We start from the raw sequence: 21,451 nt of genomic DNA, 5'->3' as shown, positions 1-21,451 counted from the left end.
CTCCACAGCTCTTAGTGGAGAGAGCAGCTGCATTGGGGGGGGGGGTCAGTATTGGTTACCTACTGCAGACAGGGGCTCCTTACACCAGCCCTGAATGCAGAGGGGCCCCGGGTGAAGCAAAATAAGGGAAGGCTTCTGGATCTATACCAGTGATTCTCAACGAACATGCTGTGGCACCCTGGGGTATCTTGAAATTGTTTCAAAGGTGCTGCAGGGTGCCAAACAAGTTTTAGCATTGTTAGGTGTATAAACACAGTTTGCAAGATAAATCCAGAGTTTTCAAATAGGAATCTATAGTATTGCGATCTTTCTGAGCTCTCTGCAACAGAAAAAATCCTCTATTATTCTTCTGTAGTTAAACATTTTCTGAGGGGTGCCTCAAGTTTTTTTTGAGAAGTGCCTCAAGTCTAAAAAGGTTGAGAATCGCTGATCTATGATATTGTGACCACATCCTAAAACACATCCTAAAGGATGCAGAAGGCAAGCTGAAATAGGTGGGTTGGGTTCCTCAAACTTGTGGCACACTCCAGGGTGGAATTAAGCTTGATTTATGATTCCTGAATTTATAGTTTCCTGGTGCAAGAAGGGGTGGATTTCATCCATCTTCCACAGAAATGCTGAAATCACCTAAAAGCACGATTATCCCCTTTGGGTTAGATTCTGCTCTTCTACATCAGCATATATCTGGAATAATACCACAGCTCATTATTTTGTTGAACAGAGGCAAAAACACAGCAGTTTAATTATACAGCCACATTGCATCCTTTTGTACATGAATGCCCCATGATTAGGGCTAAATTCATTTCTTCAACTACCATAGCAAATCTGGCATTTCTCCTCTGGGTTTAAGTGGGGCTCTATACAAACCCATCCTTGCACATATATGGATGAGATACTGGGGCAAAAGGACGGCTATGGCATCCGAAGCCCATAGAAATTATAGTTACAGAAATAGTAATGTAAAATTGAAGTACATAAGACATACAGAAGATAGACTCCATTTGGCACAAGATCTCCTGTACAATGAACACTTGAATGTAGTCACTACAGATTAACATACATTTTAGATTACATTTAGTCCATGCAGACAGCTAAAATACAGCACCACTTGTCACTTTCAGAATAGCTGAGTCAACATATTCTGACATCTGACAAAAGATTAAATGGGTGCAATCTTTTGGCTCAATATCTTGCCCATCTCCGGTATCTGTCTATTCATGGAAATTTCATTTCTACCAGCAAACCAAACAAAACTAAAATTAACAAAAAATCATTCATCTTTTTCCTCCAAGCACCCCCACATCTTTCAGTAGATATTTAGCTGCATATTTTTAATGGAACAAAGTGTTTCATTAGCTGGGCAATAATACAAACCAACTGATTGTTCTGAAAGACTGAACCTATCAAATGCTTGAGGTTGTGCTTTCAGTTGCCGTTTCTCAAGGTGGATTTCATGACAAAGTAAACCCAAGAGACCACTCAGACTGCAGAAGCACAACCAAAAATATCAACATTATCAACTTGTCCTTCTGACACAACAAAAATACTCACCAGTCCCGTGGTTAGATGCTGCAGTGAGGATGGTAGAGTTGTGAACAGTTTCAAATACAGTAGATAGGAACTCTTCAGGTAGAGGAGCTGGCCCAGCCATCTTTGCTATTTGCAGAATGGTATCTGGAAACTGCAAGATGAGAGATGAATGAGACATTTTCAGAATTCCCTCCTTTTTGAAACAAAGAAGTGATTAGGATGTGACAAAGGGCAGGACAATGGCATGAGTCTCTGTAACCAAGGGGTTAGTTGCAGCTCAGTTCTCCAGTCCTCTCTAGGTGTTTGTGGGGGTGGGGGAGGACTGTAAAATGGCTGTTTGGATGACAAGAGGAAGGGAAGAAAGATTATGGGGAGGTGAAGCCCTAGCCCCAGGGTCAGAAGGCTGGAATGAGGCCCACCACCACTTTTTTTTTGCTGATCTGTAACTCAGTTTGATTTCCAGTTATAAACATGATCTCTTGAGGAAAACACCTTGCTGACGGGAACAATGCTTTATTGCTGTAGTGTGGATTCACAAGTTTACACTGATACACAAAGATCACAAGATTATAAAAGAATGATAGGAAAAAGAAAACACAGCCCAACTCTCTGGGAGAGCAAGATATAGTCTTATGACTGAGGATGTTAGATGACTGAGGATGTTCATACCGAACTAGCTCTTAAGCAAAACAGTAACTGTACAAGTGATCATCTGACCCTCTCTCTCTCATCACGTGCTCCCATAGTTAATAATGACAAAAGACACAGTTTTAATTCAACCAAGGTAAGTCTACACATTGGGTTGACAGGATTGAGAAAGCGGGGAACACTGCTGCATGTAAAGCTTAAAAAATGTGTAAGCCCATCAACTATATCATCCTATGCAACAATATACAACTAACGAAAGCAGTTACATAAACAACTGATTACATTACCATGAGTTCCCAGATTAAACCATCCAAGTTTTGACTGACAAGGGATAAAGGACTGGACAAAAATATATACAAGGTTCCTTTCAAGGGGAATCCAATACACAGTATCCATACTAAGACGATGCATTTTAAGTTGAACAATAACATTTGTCATTGCAAAGCTTTAAAATTATCTTCTACATTCTAAAAAATGTAAATGAAAGGATACCTTTTCAGCAAGGACACTTAATTCATCTTTTCTCAAAAGAGCTACGAATGGTCCGATATCCAGTGTTGTTTCAGCTGTCCAGTTCCTTGGGGAGCTGAGAAAATGTTTAGGAAAGCTATATTAAAAATAAATAATTTCTGCAATATCACATCTGCCCAACACTAGTGCTGAAATGCCACATTTTTATACCCTATCCTCTCAGAAAGATCAAGATCTCTGTGCTAAACAACTATTTTAGATTTGTTAACATCAGGTCATATTTTTCTTTAACTCCCTTATTTATGGTCCATCTGTAAAGCCAGAGAGAGCTTTCAAATTCCCTCTTAGTGCATCCCTCTATTTCAGAACCTATAACAGCTCATTGCCATCATATCTACAGAATAACAAGATTGCCCCATTTTAAATTTCTCTCATCTTTTTCACGAAAGGGACAACTATTACAATCAGTTAGGAACTTCAACAAAAATAGATTCCATCCCTGCTGTAAAATGCTATATCCAAAGCCTAATCTTGTAGATACTTGTAACTTTGCTCTCATGCTTAAATATTTGCAGGATAAAGGTCAAAGGCCTGGTTTAACCAGTCACGTATTCATGTTCCCCAACGGCTGGCCTGTTGCTTAGTTACCAGCCCACCTGGGGAGACTGGTACATCTTGGAGTATAATCAATTCTTCTCCCCTTCCATGAAGCTCCATGCAGGCTTCTGCATGATCACAGTAGCAAAGTCCTATTGGATTTCCAGGATTTTCCCTATTATCATGATGTCTGAGGTAGTCGAACATGTTACTAAATGCAGCACAACTTAGCTCCACAGGATGTGATATCTTACCTTTTATCCGTGTTAAGCTGTGTCAAGTGCACAGATATGAAAAAATACAGTTTAAAAGCTAAAACACAGTTTTCAGTAGAGCTGCTGTTATCCAACTTCTTGGTGTGAAGAGAAAGTTGATTTTTAACCCTTTCTTTAATGTATTCAGTTCTGAGCACTCGGTTACCAGATAAATACTGACAATTTGGAGACGATTCAAAGAGAGCAACAAACGACGGGCAGCTTTTAGTGACTGGCTGTGGAGAGAGTGGGTGTACCACAGCTTATCTTAGGATGAGTAGGGGGTAGCAGTTTTGTACTGAGTATCTCAAATGTAAGAGTTTCCCAAAAGGAACAAGAGAGAGGGAAATTGTGCATTCTTCTAATCTGGGGAGCTGGGATCATTTTCTTTGTATAAGTGATACATGAGTAAGGCTCTGATAGGGCTTTTATCCCGACAGTTGTGAATTAACCCCAGAGGGTTGTATGTTTAATTGTTTCTCTAGGTAAGTGGATTGCATACGCCAGGGGCTCCCCACAACCTCCACAAGCTCCCTGTATGTTACCCTTCCCTGCCTCTGTTTTAGAGACTCACTGAAAATGCCCCAGCTCCTCATGCCAGGAGATCTGTGTGCCCTTCAATCTCTGCCACTAATAATTCTTTTCTTTCTCCCAGAGCTGTCAGTCAGGGTGTCAGGAAGTTTAACTCTATCGAGAGCATGGGCAGTGATAAATTAGGCTCATCACATTACATGAAAACAGAAAATGCCATCAAGATGAATGTGGGCCTTACAGGCTCAGACAATTACAGAGGTTGATTTGATTCGTTTTTACTGCAGTTCTGTCTGGACAAAGCAAATGGTTAGTATTTGTATGGATTAACCGCAACCAAAGCAGTACTGTACAAGATCTTACCCATACAGCTCAATAAGTCTGGATTTGATTTCTGTCTTCTGCTCATGGCTGAGCTGGTGGCAGAATTTGAACCGGTGAAGGGCTACTGCCATTGCCTGCAGGGACATTCCACCACGGATAGCTGCCGGAGGTAAGTGGCAGATGAGATTGCCAAGCACATCAACATCATACTCATCATCAATGGAGCCATTCTGAAACAAAGAGGGTCCATGCAAATGTGTTTGCCTCATTGGCAAAGCTAGTATCAGTACTATACACTTCAATGGAAATTTGGTAAAGTTAAATGTGGGGTTATTGCGTCTTTAAATGTAAATGTGTACATTCAATGGTAAAGCAACAAGTACAGCTGTTACTAGAGCAAAACCCTTCCCACTTTTACATATCCACCCAACTTGCAAACAAGCAGCTACTATCTGCTGAGATCATGGAGCACAGATTTCTTGAACAGACGTTCCAATGGAGGGTCTGCGGTCTCTGCAGAGTCTTTTTCTGCTTCCCAGTGCACTGGGCTGTGTGGTGCTCAGTAGCAGTGGATGAGAGGAAAGAGCATCTGTAGCTACATGGATCAACCAATCAATTCCCCCTGGGTAGCAGGGATTCAACATCAGCAGGGACCATTACTGGCTCAAGGTTTACAGCAGCAAAAACAGAACAGCACTAGTAAAAGTGACCACTAAGGCAGTTTTCCTAGTCACTGGCGATAACCGCTTTTCTGGCACAGAGTAGTACCCATGGAAATAATGTATAGTTAACCTCCTACTTGTTGCTTGAGTGGGAAGATCTTGGCTTAATGCCCACTTCATGGAAATGGAGACTCCTCCCTAGCTTGCTTCTGCAGCCATGTGGCTGAGGGCAAGCAAAACTCGGGGGCATCCAAACCCTAAGACTCTGGGCCTGCATGTAGATGCCTGCCAAATGATTTGGAAACATCTGAAGCCCCAGGTGGGGCTGTATGAGGTTTGCCCATAGTAGGGCCACTTATGGTTCTTGACTGACTCACTGATTTGGAATTGATTTGGCTGATTTGACTTAAAACATGAAAAATTGTCATAAAACAAACAGACAAACAAAAAAACAACTCTGCAGCCTGAGAGGAAATATCTTCCACTTCCCTGCTCTGTGGAGCTTCCCGTGCCAGCTGCTCAGGATCAGCAAAGGCTGGGAGGACAGGATACAGTTTCAAGACAAACACATCAAGCCTGGGCTGTGGTAACCACCTCTGTGTGTGTGGCAGTGACTTCTCAGGAGAGTGCTTTGAGCCACAGAAGGAAGTGAATAAGGCTTTAAAGAAATGTTTCCTGCTTAGAGTGCAAACAATAAAACTTAATGGGGGACACAGAGAACATATGTAAGAAGTGGAGATGAGAGACCAATATCCTTGTAATGCAGCGCTACAACACATACAAGCGGACTGTAAGGGAATGAGTGGCAAATACAGGCTTTATTGTGCTTTAAATGAGAACAAAGGAATGTTGTGTGCCGAGCTAGATGGCTTTCCTTCAGAAAACAGCCAAAGCAATAATCCCTGTGAGCCATTCCAAAAACCACTCTGTGTGACCAGAAGTTACAGAAAAGTTTGGCCCTTTGCAGCTGTCCAACCTTTGTCCTGAAAAAACTGGCAGGCTGCTCAGCCAGAAACTGTGCTGTGACTTGTATGCACCAGCACACACTTTTACATCTGGTGGGAGCAGAGCTGAAGAGATATGTAAATATAAATATATTTAAATCTGTCTACCTAACACTAACTGTCTTCAGGAACACAGCCCCTCAGTCTCCGCTTATGCTTTTCTGGTCCAGAATTTCATGGATACTTTACAGTATCTTGTGTTGGAGCTTAGAGTGGAGCCCTACATTTTGGTGCCACTGGAATTTCAACCAAAGAATTTAGCTTATTCCTTAAACGTTATTGCCTACAAATGTTTTTTTTAAAAAGGCAGTGGACCCAATTCCATGATCCTTACTCAAGTAAGTCAGGAAGACCCCAGCTAGCCAATAAAAAACTCTCCCTGTCCCTGTTTAGATACACTGATGCAACAGCTGTTGATAAGCCGTGTTAAAATATCTTAGGCTTGCACATGGGGCTGACAAAACAGTATTCTTATTAATATTTGTAAGTGGTGTTGCATGTAGAAGCCCCATCATTGATCAGGGTGCCAATATCCTAGAAACTGCACAAATACAACAACAAGATGGGTCCTACCCCAAACAGCTTATACTCCAAGTAAAAGAAAAGAGACAACAGGGGAATGTAGAGAAACAAATGTGAGGGGACAAGGAAGCACTGAATCTCTGTTATAAACAGTGTACAGAAACCCTGAGAGATCACAGAATCATAGGACCAGAAGGGACGTGGAAGATCATCAGGCCCAGTCCCCTGCCATAGGCAAGAGGTTACTGAGCTCAAACTAGCTCAATGAGGTGCTTGCTTAACCAGCCTTGTCTTGAACACCTCCAGGGATGGTGACTGCACCACCTCTGCCAGGAGTGTGCTCCAGGTTCTAGTTACCCTTACGGAGAAGAAGTTCTTCCTTACATCTAGTCTAAATCTTCCCTCTATTAGTTTCTGCCCATTGGTCCTTGTCCTTCCAAGGGGTGCCTTCCTGAAGAGTTGCTCCTCCAGATCTTGGTGCTCGCCCGTGACATACTTGTAGGTGGCTATTAGGTCACCTCTCAGCCTCCTCTTACTCAGGCTGAACAAGCCTAGTTCTCAGAGTCCCTTCACCTATCCTCCAGGCCCCTGATCATGCGGGTGGCCCTTCTCTGCACCCTCTCGAGCTTATCCGCATCCTTCTTGAAGTGCGGTGCCCAAAACTGGGCACAGTACTCCAGCTGCAGCCTCACAAACACTGAATAGAGAGGGAGGAGCACCTCTCTGGATCTATTAGCAACACAATCGGCTGATGCCTGCCACAGTTCCATTTGCCCTGCTGGCAGCTTCATCGCATTGTTGGCTCCTACTCATTTTCTGATCGATTGTCACCTCCAGGTCTCATTCAGATGTTGCGCCAGCCAGCAGGCTACCACCTATGCTATGGTTATGGCAAAGGTTCTTTCTACCCAGATGAAGGGCCTGGCACTTGTCCCTGTTGAACCTCATCCAATTCTGATTCGCCCACAGAACCAGTCTGTCTAGGTCGTCCTGGATCCTTGCCCTATCCTCTCATGTGCTTGCATTTCCCCACAGTTCAGTGTCATTGGCAAACTTAATCACAGAGCATTCCACCCCCTTGTCCAAATCATTAATAAATATGTTAAAAAGCAGGGGTCCAAGCACCAATCCCTGTGGGACACCATTGGAGACATCCCTGGGACCGGCCTCTAAGCCAGCTATCCATCCATCTCACCATAGACTGGTCCAGGCCTGTACAGTTTAACTGAGATAATTTCATGGACGACGGAGTCAAAAGCCTTACTGAAATCAAAGCAGATGATGTCTACCGCATGTCCCTTGTCCAGCTGGTTACTTACCTGGTGGTAAAAGGACACCAGGTTTGTTAAGCATGATCTACCCTTCACAAAGCTGTGATGGCTGTTTCTTAACACCCTGTCTGTTACAAGTTTGTGACTGATGGCCTCTTTAATAATTCTCTCAAAAGTTTTTCCTTGGACCCAAGTCAGACTGACTGGTCTATAGTTTGCAGGGTCATCCCTCCTCCCTTTCTTAAAGATGGGTACAATGTTGGCCCTCTTCCAGTTGTCGGGACCACTCCCGAGTTCCAGGTCTTTTCAAATATCTTTGCCAAAGGCCCTGCTGTGAGTTCAGTCAGTTCTTTTACAACTCTTGGATATAAGTTGTCTGGCCAAGCACACTTGAAAAACTCCAGGTATTCTAAGAGGACCCTCACCTGGTTGGGGTTGATTTCATGTAGTCTGTTGACCTCCCCATATTCCCTGGGCCTCCAGACAGGTGCACAGCTCCTGTTAACTTTCTGGAATACTGATGTGAAGTAACCATTTAGGAGCTCAACTTTTTCATGGGGATCTACTGTGGGCTGCCCCTCCATATTTAGCAGGGAACCCACAGTCAAACTCGATTTTTTCTTGCTCCCTATTGTCGCAGGGGCACTTTGGCACCCTGCTCCTAAGAAGAGATACAGGTGCCGGTTGCTGGGGCAACCACAGTTGGTCAGCTGACCAGAAGGGGACAGGGCCTGAACTAAATAAAATGGAGTCCAGGCTGAGGCCAGGGAGGCAGTTCCCCTCTGGCAGCTGAGGAAGAAGGAGCTCTGCGAGAGTAAGCAGAGAAGGGAAGCCTGATGGCCTGAGCAGCTTCTGGTCAAGGAGACCGGGTGGAGGAAGCCCTGGTAGGGAGTTGAACGAGGGCTGGCCAGTTGGCTTGGAGTTTATGTTGTAGCCCAGGGGCTTGAGTTTTCTGTTTGTAGTTTTATAGGACCGGAGGACCGGGTGAGGCTAATATGGGTGGAGGAGGCCTCAGTGGGGCTCCACAGTGGTGGGGACCCCCGTGCCAGCGGGGGAACTGCATTTAGGGGTGCACTACCCCAGCCCTGAGAAGGGGCACAGAGGACAGGGGCTAGGTAAGGACGAGGCTGCCCGAGCCCCACAGGAATTGGTGACCCAAGTAGGGGATTTAGGAGCCAGGTACGGCTAAGGCCACCTGAGCCCCAAGTGCGGAGAGGAGCCCCGAGGAGGGGTGCATAGCTGAGAAGCCCCAGGGAGGGGCGCACAGGCAAGAAGCCCAGAGAGGGCACAACGTTCAGGGGGCACTGACCCCAGTCCTGAGAAGGGGTGTAGAGGACTGGGGGCCAGGTAGGCATGAGGCTGCCTGAGCCCCACAGGAACTGAAGACCCGAGAAGGGGATTCAGGGGCCAGGCACGGCTACGGCCACCTGAGCCCCAATTGTAAGAGCCCAGTGGGCGTAGGACCTGAAGAGGGGATTTGGGGGCCAGGCATGGCTACGGCCACCTGAGCCCCAATTGTGAGAGGCGCCAGTGAGTGGGCGCCAGCAGCGTGACAAGCCCGGGGGCGCCAGTGAGTGGGCGCCGGCTGCGTGACAAGCCCGGGGGCGCGGAAAGAAGAACTGACTAGATAACATCCGTGACATCTGCGAGGCTTGGGGCGTGGTATAGGGAAGGTTGGAGCCACGCATAGCCCATAAGGCTGGGGTGCGCCAAGTCAATCCATAAAGGACCAGGGGTCAGGATAGACCAGAGCACCATGTCCAAGGGGACAAAAGGCAGCCTCCATTATAAATATAGATACTATCAAAGACGTGGCGGGCGAGAACGAGGGTGCTTTATACCTAACTTGGCACGGTAGGGGCGTTAGGAGATATCACGGCCACTCCTAGGACCCCGCGCCGTGATACCTATGTACCTGTAGAAGGACTTTTTGTTGTCCTTAATTTCGGATGCTAGCTTGATTTCTATGCCTGCTTTAGCTTTCTGTATCTCATACCTGCACACCCTGGTTATATTAGTGAACTCTTCTCTGGTTGCTGATCCTTTTTTCCATTGCTTGTATGTGTCCTTTTGCTTTTTCAAGGGTTCTATAATAACTCTGTTGAGCCAAGCAGGTCTCTTGGCTCCTTTCCTGCTTTTTTATATCATGGGAATGGCCTCTTTTTGAGCAGAGAGGATTGCTCCCTTGAGGAGGTACCATCACGCCTGAACTCCCAAATCCTCCAGTTGCTGGTCACTGTGCAAGTGTCTCAGGATGGTGGTGCTCATCTGGGTGTCCACTACTTCAATGCTCTCTCTCAGGTTATCATGGAAAGAGGATTCATGTACAGTAGTGGCTTCATATACAACAATGGAAGCTCCCCCCTCACCCCCAGTTGTGTCTAGTTTAAAGCTCTCCTCAGCGAGTTGCCAATTCTCATAGAGAAGAGCTTTCTTCCTCTGCCTGTGAGGTGAATACCATCCCTTGCATGTAGCCCACTGCTTTTGAATTGTCTACCTAGGTCGAGGAATCCAAAGCCAATGCAGTGACACCATCTCCGAAGCCTTCAGTTTACCTCCTTAATACACTCCTCCCTCCATTGGCCTCAGCCCCTGACTGGGAGGACTGAGAAGACCACTTGTGCCCCTGGGTCCTTGAGCATCGCCCCCATGGTCTTGTTCTCACCCATGATTCTCTCAGGGCTGTTTCTTGCTGTGTCATTGGTGCCCACATGGACAAGCAGCATGGGGTAGTGGTCCACAGGGTGGACCAGCCTAGGGATCCTTTCTGTGACATCTCAGATCCTGGCTGCTGGAAGGCAGCAGACCTCTACTGCAAGGGGGTCTGGACAACAAATGGCTCCTTTTGTGCCTTGAAGCAAGGAGTCTCCCACAACAATTACCCTTCGTTGCTTCCTTGGTGGGGGGTGGCTGTTCCTGTCCTGTTTGCAGAGCAGCGGACACGGATGCCCCTCCATGTCAATGATGCGAGGGCTGCAAAGCTGTTGTGCAGGGCCATCGGTGGAACTACTGACTCACCTTGTGACTTCGGGCCTGATGTGACCAACTTCCACCCACCATCGGCAGATGCATCTCGCTCAAGCTTGTTCTTTTGCTCGGTTTCCATGGAGTCCTTCTCTGGATGCAGGGCCCAGCAGTACGCATCTCTCTCTGCCTCGTGTTCCCTGATGACTTGCAACCTGCTCACCTCCTCCTGGAGCTCCCTCACCAGGCCCTTCAGAGCCTTCACCAGGGAGCACATCCCACAAGCGGAGGTGCCAGTGGCCCTACTCCCAGTCTCCATCAAATGTGCCAGGCAGTCCTTGCAGCCTGGAGTCAAGGGCTCTGTCTGCATGGAGGCTGCGACCATTGACTCTGTGTGGGTAAAGACCTCTGCAGCACCAAGGGTGGGTGCTCCATCCAGACCTGGAAGCCTAGGGGTATGGCATGTACCCACCAGCGTGTCTGTGGGGTGGACCCCAGTGACACAGCCTCCTCGGTGCTTATTTAAGTTAAAGACCAGGTGGTGCAATTACCAGGGATCCAGGTTTTCTGTTTCCCATGGAAAAAAGTAGAAAACCACAGATTCCTAGTTTTTAATTGGAGAAAATGCAGATTTCTCTTTTTAGCAGAGAAATCCGTGGATTCTCCACTCTTGCAAAGCGCTTTTGTAGGCTGGCGCAGCTCCAGCTTGCAAGAGCCGGTTTACAAAAATGACGGGAAACCCCCAGCCCTGGCCAGAGGGGAAAGGAGAGAGGGAGAGCAGGGCCTGAGCCTCTGAGGCAGCCAAGGCTGGGCTCAGGCTCAGACTCGCCCTTTGCCCCTGGAGCATGGAGGTAAATGGGGCTTGGGGCAGGGCTGGGGAAGATGGCTGGGGACTGAGGGCGTGGGAGGTGCTGCCGGCCCTAGGCAGCACGTCATAGCGGGGAGCAGGGCCAGGGGGTGAAAGCAGGGGTGCCTGCCATGTGCTGCCTGGCCGCCTGTCCAGGGGAGGGGGAAAGAGAGAGGCTGGCATGAGGCTGGGGCACGGCTCCATGGCTTGCTCTGAAGCCATGGCAAGGGATGGGGGGGGTGCGGCTTGGGCTAGTGTGCAGCAACCGCTGCCACTTACTTGGAGGGCCATGACAGCAGTGACAGCCGCTGCCTCCACAACCTCCCACGGCCGCCGCGGAGCTGTGCCTGGAGCTGTGCGGCCGGCTGCCAGGCACCAGCATGGTGGTCGTGGGGCGGCACGCAGCCATCCCCACCACCACCCCGCACTGTGCTACTGCCGCCAGTCACACAGCACATGGCAGGCACCACCACACTGCCCCCCATATCACTTGCCTGCAAAGCTCCCTGCAGAGGGGCACCCCTGCCCCCAGCTACAGTGCCATCTGGGGCTGGCAGCACCCCCTGCTCCCAACCATCTTTCCCAGCCCTGCCCCACTGCCCCCAAGCCCCACTTACCCTTTGCCCCTGGATCCTAGAGGTATGGCTCCACGGTGGCAGCACTTGCCTGCAAAGCCCCCACAACCCTGCATGCAGCCACCACACACCACCGCGGAGCCATGCAGTCAGTTGCGGGGCATGCCGCCACATGCAAGCCCCCCACTTCACCCCCCAGCCGGGCGGCACATATGTGGCCCGCACATGGCGGTTGCCACCGCACTGCTGCTGCTGCGCCCTGCACCACTTGCCCACAAAGCCATTCAGGTGGCCGTGAGATGGTAGCACAGGGCACAGTGGCAGTTGCGGTGGCGGCCTCCATGTGCGAACCTCCTGTCAAGCCGGCCAGCATGTGCATGGCCCACAGGATGGCACCCCTGCCCTCACCCCCCTGCCCTGCTCCTGCGAGTGGGCACAGGGACACACTCTCCACTTCTTGATCTACCCCTCAGCACCTTCCCTTTCCCCTGCCCTGCCCCACCCCTTCCCCCCAGACACTTTACCTGCTGGGGTGGGTGTCAGTGTCTGTGGGTCTGGTCTGGGGGGCTTTTGTGAGGGGCATCAGGAGGGCTGTTGAGACTGTGGGGGCAAGTACAGAGCACCAGCAGCACTGGGAGGGGTTGTGGGGGGCCTTTAATTTTTATCACGGATTTTGGGTTTTTAACCAGAGAATTTGCAATTTTTAAATCAGAGAAAACCAGGATCCCTGGTGATTACTCACACGTGGACCCCACCAGCTGCTGTTGTTGCTGCTTATTAGACAGACTCAAGCGGCTGTCTGCAGTGGGATCCCCTGGCCTTTCAGGCTCCTGAATGGTTGGGGCTTCCCTGGGTCCTAAGATAACTTAGGATAAAATTTATTTCTCCAACATGGTAATAACACACATTTTCTGTCCACTTAGCATCTAACACTGAGAATTTTCAGAAAAATCACACACCACTGTTCTGGTATAGTAATGGAAGCTCTTGCAGAGCTTCAGTTTTCACCATTGTGCTGTCTAACTTTAAGGCAGAGTTAGAGAGAACTTAATCTACACCAGTTTTACCCCATTGCAACCACTGTGAGCATTGAACTTCCTGTAAAGTACAGATAAAGCCACAGAAAAGAAGCAGCCACATTATAACATGGTTTGAATACTCCATGTTTCCCAGTCGTATCTTAATGTTAACTCAATGCACAGAGGTTATTAAATCAAACACAAATTGATAAATCATAACTTATATTTGAAGTGACTGTATTACAGCAAAAGCTACAGACTTGATAAAGCTGTAATGCAAAACTTCCAAAGCAGTGTTAAACCAGCACTTCTTTTAGCCGGATGAAACAGAAGTCATTCCAAATTAGCATTCTCCTTCACCCCCCCATTTACTGCATGAAAAAAAGATCTGCTTACCAAACACTCCTGTACTTTTTGTAGGACTGCATTCTTTTTGTGCGAGTCTAGAACTAGAAGATCCAGTTCAGTCTTCCCCAGACTTATCAGGAAGGGTACACATATAGAGCCCGAAACTGATTCCAAATACTGAGCCCTGGAGAAAGAACGAAAGTGCTTCTGAGTCTGCAAAGATGGACCTCAGCTGTCCATAATGCCACAAGTCAAGTCTATGGTGATAGATTCTTCTCTGAGTTTAGCCCAAAGGGGACTGGAAGGATGTAATGTTTGAAGTGCTCCATGTACCTTTAAAATGCTTTAGAAAATGAGTGTACAGATGATGCACAACACTGGAGCACCACAAATTGTCTTATATCATATAAAAAATGACCTTGGATGAAAAAGAAAACTCTGAAGTGCTTCACTGTGACATGCTAAGAGAGGACAGAAAGCATAGCCAGGTAGGTGAAGACATTCTGCTGCGAGCTGGTGAGTGGAATCAGTACCTCATGGTGCCTCTGCAAGAGAGATGAGGGCAAGGAGACGGTATCTGTCTACAGTATTTTCCACTCCTGATGGGAAGACAAGCCCTCCTGAGGTGAAACTGAACAGTCCTACTATGAATGGAAACAGCAAGCAAAAGCCTAGGGGTTAAATACCCACAAGAGACTCTGCTGCTGTTGTCCTAACTTTAGGCTGGGGATCCAGCTCTGTCCCTAATACTAGGCCACCAATACTATTAGCTCCAACCCTAGCCCTCCTGGCTTCAACCCCTGCCCTAGATGGGGTTGAAGGGATGGGAGGTGGCTATTGGCCAGGCCTCCAAACCTACTCCAGGTCTTTCTATAAGCCACAACTTTAGGCCAAAGTTGGAGAACCCTAGCAGACAAAAACCTAACCTGAGCACAGATAGCTGTATGGAGCAGGACTGTACTCTTTTGTTGGGGACCCCATCAACTGAAGTCTTAAGTCTAGATATGGGAGTTCTACCAGCACCTCTCTTGGGAGGTGTTACCATTTCTCAACCCTAATTCTAGCCTGGAGGACTCTACTGGCACCAACCCTAACCCCAAGATAGGGGGGTCCCACCAGCCCCAGCCCAAACAGTAGCCCAGAGACACCTACCATTCCCAGAGGGAATAAAGCAGTGGGGAAAGACTCCCTGCAACTTCCCCAGACTGGGGTCACCTTGGTATAGGGAAGTGTGGAGAGCACTGCCCTGCTGCTCCCTTCACTTCCAGAAAGCAATGACCAAATATAAACTTCCAGGGGACATGAATTTCAACTAGCATTAGTGACCTACTTATAAAAACTAGCATTTGCTTGAGTTATCAACTCCCCTATTAGTATGTAGTTAAATTAAAGCAAAAACAGATGAAAAAACCCCTGAATATATTCCTTGTATGTAACAAGAGTGACTTACGGAAGAACTGATAAGAGGAAAGGGGGGATAGATGTGTTGGAATCCTTCCAAAATTTCCAAGCCAAACAATTAACCTAAAAAAAAAGGGAAATATTTACAAAGTAGACACTTGTGAATCCTGAGGAAAAATGCATGTATGTTTTATCTATTACATCAAATGAATTAACATACCAGATTTGTGTGTACTATCTTTGTAGATTGTTTTAATGTACATAGCTCCTACAAAAATGTTTGCAGTTGTCTTTTCTTAGGTACCAGAGATGAAAAGTCCCATGTTGGGAAGCATGCGAGTGTTTGTATTATACAACAAATTATTCTTGAGTTAGCTGTAGTTCAAGAATGAGCTGTAGAAAGTTTTCTGCAACTTACTCTTGAACAACAAATATTATACAGAAAGACACACACGTAAAGCTTGAATTTTATTCATGAATTCATCTGGCTCTGATTTACCTACTATATTACATAATCTGATATACCACTGGTATATAATCTAATTTATCAGTGGTATATCAGATTATATACTGGGGTTACCAAATTTCCTAATCCTTTTACATTACAATGCTTTTGACCTACATGGAGAGCAGAACAAAAAAAATGGGAAGTTTTCTTATCCACAAACCTACATCTCACCGGGATGAGAACCACAAGATACAACACTTGAGATGCACGTGCTCCAGAGTCAACTATCAGCAGATAGTGCCCGAACTTCTCTTTTATCAGAAGTCATACTTAAACTGTCCAGAAGTTGTGCGTGGCTTCTGAACTGTGGTATGCAAGAAAGTTAAATACATATAATATTAACCTGTGTTAAACACATACTATAATATTTCCAGTTTTACCTGATATGGAGAAAGCAACTCAAGATGCTTTTCAAAGAGCCTGAAGTGATTTAAAAAAGAGTCTGTGCTCATCCTCTCAATCTGTTGGCAGGTTACTCCTTTCACCAGCTGCCCTGTACTGATAGAAAAACCCCTCAACAAATTTGGATCTTTGGATTAAGAAAAACTCTCACTAGGAGGGTAATAAAACACTGGAACAAGTTACCCAGACAGGTTGTTGAATCTCCATCCTTGGAGGTTTTTAAGACCCAGCTAGACAAAGCCTCAGCTGGGATGATCTAGCTGGGGATGGCCTTGCTTTGAGCAGGGGGTTGGACTAGATGGCCTCCTGAGGTCCCTTTGAACCCTCATTTTCTCTGATTTTATAGATTTCATAGACATTAGGGCTGGAAGGGACCTCTGAAGATCATCGAGTCCAGCCCCCCACCCGAAGGGCAGGAAGTCAGCTGGGGTCATAGGATCCCAGCAAGAAAAGCATCCAATTTACTCTTGAAGGTGTTCAATGTGGGTGCTTGAACCAGAACTTGGTGGTGGGCTATTCCAGACCTTGGGGGCTTGGACAGTAAAGAAATTCTTCCTTATGTCCAGCCTGAAATGGTCTTGCAGTAGTTTATAACTATTCGACTTCATCATCCCTTGGGGTGCTCTGGTGAACAAACGTTCCCCCAGATACTGGCAGTCACCTCTGATAAACTATGATCTCAAGAACACGTTAGCATATCTAACAGAGACTCTTCAACTTTTCTCATTCCACAGATCAGCTTTCCAGAAAGAACCTCCTCTGGATACCTCTTCATCCCCCCTCCTTCCTTGTGCCATTCTTTTAGAATCCTTTAGGCAGTGGAAAGCAGAGTTGAGCCTACATTTGTAATATTTTGCTTATGAACTCTGAACTACCCAAAGATTTTTGGGATGTTCTGATCTAGGCCCTGGATTTAGGGGCCCCTAAAATGAAGCGCTTGGGGCCTCAGGGGATGAAAGGTATCATATAAATGTAGAATCTTATGAGACTAACAGAAGATATTTCACTTTGCTGCAAGAATGATGGCAAACAAGGTGTAAACCATGTTTCACTGGCAATGTAGAGTAGACTAATATCCATACCTTAAAAGGTCAGCAGGAGCTGTTTTCTTAGACAATAATTCATACAGATACAAGGCCTGAAATTAAAAACACATGAAAGTGGCTCTTGGGTAATAAGTTTGATAGCTAAAGGAAATGCTGAATGTTCCTGGCACATTCATCTTTTTTATGAACATTAAATACACTGATGACATCCAAGTCATTGCACCCTAGAACCCTTATTGGCAGGGGTAAATTTAATTAGTGAGTTAAGGAATGGTGTACTGTGTAGATAGTAGACTTTGTTACATCTGGAATCATGACTAGTCAGACACACAAAGTCAAATATGCAGTATGGGAAGGAGAAGAAATGTGTGACAGAATCATGATGATTTTTGTGCTTGGCCGTTCAAGTTTATCCTTACATAAAGATTGCTTTATAATGCTGCTTAGCTCCAAGGCACACTGGGTTGCATTAGTCAAAACATATTTAGACCAATTCCTTCCTTTCACCACATATTCTTTACATGTAGGCTTTTCAACCTTACACTCCTATTCATTCTCCAGGGGGCACTGGACATGCATCTGAAAATAAAGACTGGGAAGAGAATCTTCAAGGTTCTGTCACTTGTCTTCACTGGTGAAACATGGCCTGTCACTGTAAGCAGTGGAGAGTTCTTAAAGCAAAACAACTAGACTAGGTGTTTTATTGGGTCTCTGAAGAAATCCCCACTGGGTACCACTGGAACTACTCATTACCTGGCTCCTCCTCAATTCTTTTTCTTTCATCACTGAAGAGTTAAAATCTGTTTCCTTCCACAAAGCTGAAAGAGATACTTCTTTAAAAAAAGCTCCTTGTATATCTGTGACTGATGAAGGAAAATCTCTAGGTGCAATCATCTAATAAAAAGGCAAAGAAATTATAGTTCTCAGAGTTTATATCTGAACAAGATGATTTTTTCATTACAGTGTTGCATTATCTCAAGAGGTTTCAAGGAAAGGCACATTTCATTATTCAAAGATTATGAATAATCAAATTAAAGTGAGTTAACAGGAACAGTTAAGAGGGGACAGGAACTGTCTCCCCCTGCTGTTAACCTATAGTAAGAGAACAGTAAATCAGGGAAAACATAGCTCTGTTTCATCTAGGGATAAGCTGCTCTGATCTCACTTACCAGTTCAGAGCAGACAAATGGGCTAACAGAGACTCACTGAACATCTGCTGTTCTGCAGTGAGATCCTGACTCCTGTTAACTCATTTTAATTTGATTGTTGATTCATACTCCAAAACTAAATCACGTTATAGCATGATAGAAGGAAGAGTTTATAACCTTTGAAACTTAACTGATGCTTAAGAGAAAACAGAATAGGAATAATGTTGTTACATCAGTTCAGAATACAACCCAAATCCACGTGAGTGCCAGTTTACATCTTTTTGTGCATGTGTGGTCCTTCCTTACACATTAGGGCTGGTGGGGATTGGGTCTGAACACACAAGAGATCATAGTTACCTTACTAAGAATGCCATGTTGTTGAGCAGGTGATAAATCAGATGCATACTGAGATAAAATGCCTCTAATCACCTGAGAGAGTTCCTTTGGGTTCATGCTGTAGAATGACTGGGTGCTAATTCCAGTCACCAAAGCACCCATCTGACTTATGTTATGGAATGATAAAACCTACATGGAGAGCAGAACAAACAAAATGGGAAGTTTTCTTATCCACAAACTGTAAAAATCCCTAATGTAAAATTACTTTTAATGCTAAATATGAAATACATTTCTAGTTTAAGATGCAGTTTTCAACTTCCTACTCTTTGCAATGTGTAACCTGCAGTAATAATTCTCAAAGTGCAATGTACATGGAAGAATGAGCAAAATAATGCACTGAAAATGTGCCTCCATGCTGCATCAGGTTATATTTTAGGGGTTATATTTTTTTTAACTTAATTTAAACAACATTTTCTGACCATCTCGGTCACAGCATTACCAAAACATTTGGCTGTGAATGAACTAGAAAGCAAAACATTTTGTGGCTCCTAACCTGTTTCAAATCAGGAGCTGTGGTTGAGCAATGGCTGTTGCATTTTGGTTGCTTTCATCAAATATGACTGACATCAGAGAAATCCCAAACGTACCTTTTCGTGAGTGAGGTATTTGCTGGATAAAACCATAATTTGGTCTTTAGCCCATCCAGAGACTTGGTTTAATGTTGAAATAGCATTATGCACAGCTGCAGGTGACAAGGATTCCAGCTGACCTGAAGTCAGCCCAACCACCGCATCTGACAGAGACCCAAGGGTATCATTCAAAGTCTGGTTTTGCATGGCAATGTCCAGCAGTTGAGCTTTGAGCTAAAACAAGAAAAGGTAGAGGCAAAACAGGGAGATTTGCCAAGATCCTGTTTCCACCATCACCCCGAATGCTCAGAGGGCTTTTGGAATAGGCATCAGCACTACAAGCACGCTCTCAGTAAGAACCCATTTTGCAGAAGGACTGTAGTAGAACCACATTTTGCATAAGAATATGAGAAATGAGAAAACAGGCTAAAAAAAAAAGATCTGGGAAAAGCATCAATGAGCTTCTATCCTCTGCATTACACAATCAAGTATTTGTTCTTGCATTTCCTAGAGGTGAGTGACATTTCACTTTGGATTCTAGAAGAAACAATCTCCCTGCCTCTTTCCAGGATCAGATTATCCATTAGATTTTACGGGAGAATAAACAGTATACACACCTTGTGAACCTCGGCCTGGAAGCCTCTCAGGTGATTGCATTTGATCATCTGGTGAAGTAAAACCCGAGCCACAGCGGCTTCCATCTCTCCCATATCGTCATAAAAGCAAACCAACAAGCCTAGCCTGTATGAAAGACCAGCCAAATGTGAGGTAATGCCTGGGGCAGTGAAATACAGCATGAACATCTCTCCTGTGCTCAAACCTTTCCAATCACATCTGCTTGTCACCAATATCTTTAATTAAAATCTTTAAAATTCTGAAAGTTCTGAGACTTGGTTATGAGACCAAAGTTATGTACCCATCTCACTACACTGCTCTGAACTCCATTAAGTTGGGAAGTTCTCACTGTGAGAACTTAAATTTAAAAGACCCAGTATGTCATGGGAGGAGCCTCTCTGCATAAAGACTCCACTTCTGGAATCTGTTCCCTTTGCAGGATTTTGAGCATAATTCTTAATTTAAAAAGGATGAAGGACAGGGGGTGTTGGTGGTTAGACTGATTCTGAACAACTGCCTGGAGTGATTTTTGGGTCACAGCTGGGATTTCAACACATTCTATGATTAAGTGAAGTATTGGAGCAGGTGCTTAGAGCACCTGTACTTCACTTCAGACCACAGCCAGAGGTTGTTCTACTGGATGTAAACACGTTCACCACCAGCTGTAGGAACATCCAGCTGATCTCCCACAAAAGCACAACAGCATGCTTCCTTAGGCTGTGTCTACTCCCCTCCCCAAGATAGCTCTTTTCACTGGAAGGGGGAACAATGTTCAAACAGACTACATCAAAATGCCTCTATCTCCTGGTGTGAGAAGCATACATAGCTGTGCAGGTACAGCCGGGAATAAATCATCAACTACTCTTCTAGCTTTGTTTGCATTGTGGCCAAACTCCCATATCAGAAGCACAGAAGAATTCAAATACAGTTATTGTGAGTGAGGGTTGCAATATGTTTTCCCTAATTAAAAATAGAGAAGGACTTTTATTAATTGTTGTATAGGGGTCAGCAACCTATGGCCCAATGGAGGCAGGGGGCTGTGGTGGCATTCAGTGGCAGGGGGCTTTGTCCATGCTGCTTTGCACCACAGCAAATTTTACTCATGCCACACCATGATCAGGTAGTGGGGAAGAGTGGCAGCGGCTGGGTCCTAGCATCAGTTGCACCTGAGTTGGGCCATTCTGGCCCATTTCCAGAAAATGTTGCCAGCTTCTGGTATAGAGTGTTGCATTTGGTATCACCCAGGGTTAAGTCTACTGGGGAGTTTCGTTAATACAGAAAAAAAACCCTATCCACAGTGTTCAAGAACATCATGTTATGAAACAGCCATCTCCAGGCACTTGTTGATTGTATGACTTCAGCTGTCAGGTGGACAGGATGTTCCTATGCATGTGCACTGCCCACAGGGGGTATATCACAATAATGCCAAATATCAGCAACCTGTCTGTGGAGCATTTTCTACCTCTCTCCTTTACTGTCTCAGCACTTGGTCATCAGAAGAATAAAAGTTGATGGCAATATCCTGAGGGATACCCAGCATGCGTTTGTTGCAGGTAGGTCTTGCTCGACCAATCTCATTTCCTTTTACGACCAAGTGACCTATCACCTGGACAAGGGGGAAGAGATTGATGTCATATATCTTGACTTCAAAAAAGCCTTCCATCTGGTATCCCATGATCACCTCTTGGCAAAACTGGTTAACTGCAGCCTCGACCTCACCACGATCCGCTGGCTGAGGAATTGGCTCCGCGGTAGGACCCAGAGGGTGGTTGTTGATGGAAGTCAATCATCGTGGTGTG

At 45.7% G+C, this 21,451-nt stretch overlaps 1 protein-coding gene across 1 annotated transcript in view; it reads right to left on the bottom strand.

Moving 5' to 3' along the window:
* Positions 1-21,061, bottom strand: part of LOC109294477 (otoancorin-like) — a 44,336-nt gene extending 23,275 nt beyond the window's left edge. The window contains exons 1-11 of the mRNA XM_019512859.1: positions 19,655-21,061; positions 19,056-19,271; positions 18,430-18,597; positions 17,678-17,818; positions 16,961-17,016; positions 15,857-15,974; positions 15,018-15,091; positions 13,616-13,751; positions 4,395-4,585; positions 2,671-2,764; positions 1,552-1,681 (exon numbers count right to left, since the gene is read on the bottom strand). Coding sequence (XP_019368404.1) covers positions 1,552-1,681; positions 2,671-2,764; positions 4,395-4,585; positions 13,616-13,751; positions 15,018-15,091; positions 15,857-15,974; positions 16,961-17,016; positions 17,678-17,818; positions 18,430-18,597; positions 19,056-19,271; positions 19,655-19,840 — 1,510 coding nt within the window. The 5' untranslated portion in view covers positions 19,841-21,061. The remainder of the gene's footprint in view (positions 1-1,551; positions 1,682-2,670; positions 2,765-4,394; positions 4,586-13,615; positions 13,752-15,017; positions 15,092-15,856; positions 15,975-16,960; positions 17,017-17,677; positions 17,819-18,429; positions 18,598-19,055; positions 19,272-19,654) is intronic.
* Between the last annotated feature and the right edge of the window lie 390 nt (positions 21,062-21,451).

The sequence above is a fragment of the Gavialis gangeticus genome, unplaced genomic scaffold (assembly GCF_001723915.1).
Source record: "Gavialis gangeticus isolate Ggan-Ray unplaced genomic scaffold, GavGan_comp1, whole genome shotgun sequence".
Taxonomy (NCBI): Eukaryota; Metazoa; Chordata; order Crocodylia; family Gavialidae; genus Gavialis; species Gavialis gangeticus.
The sequence above is the reverse complement of the archived record's forward strand: the minus strand, read 5'-3'. Positions and strand labels throughout refer to the sequence as shown.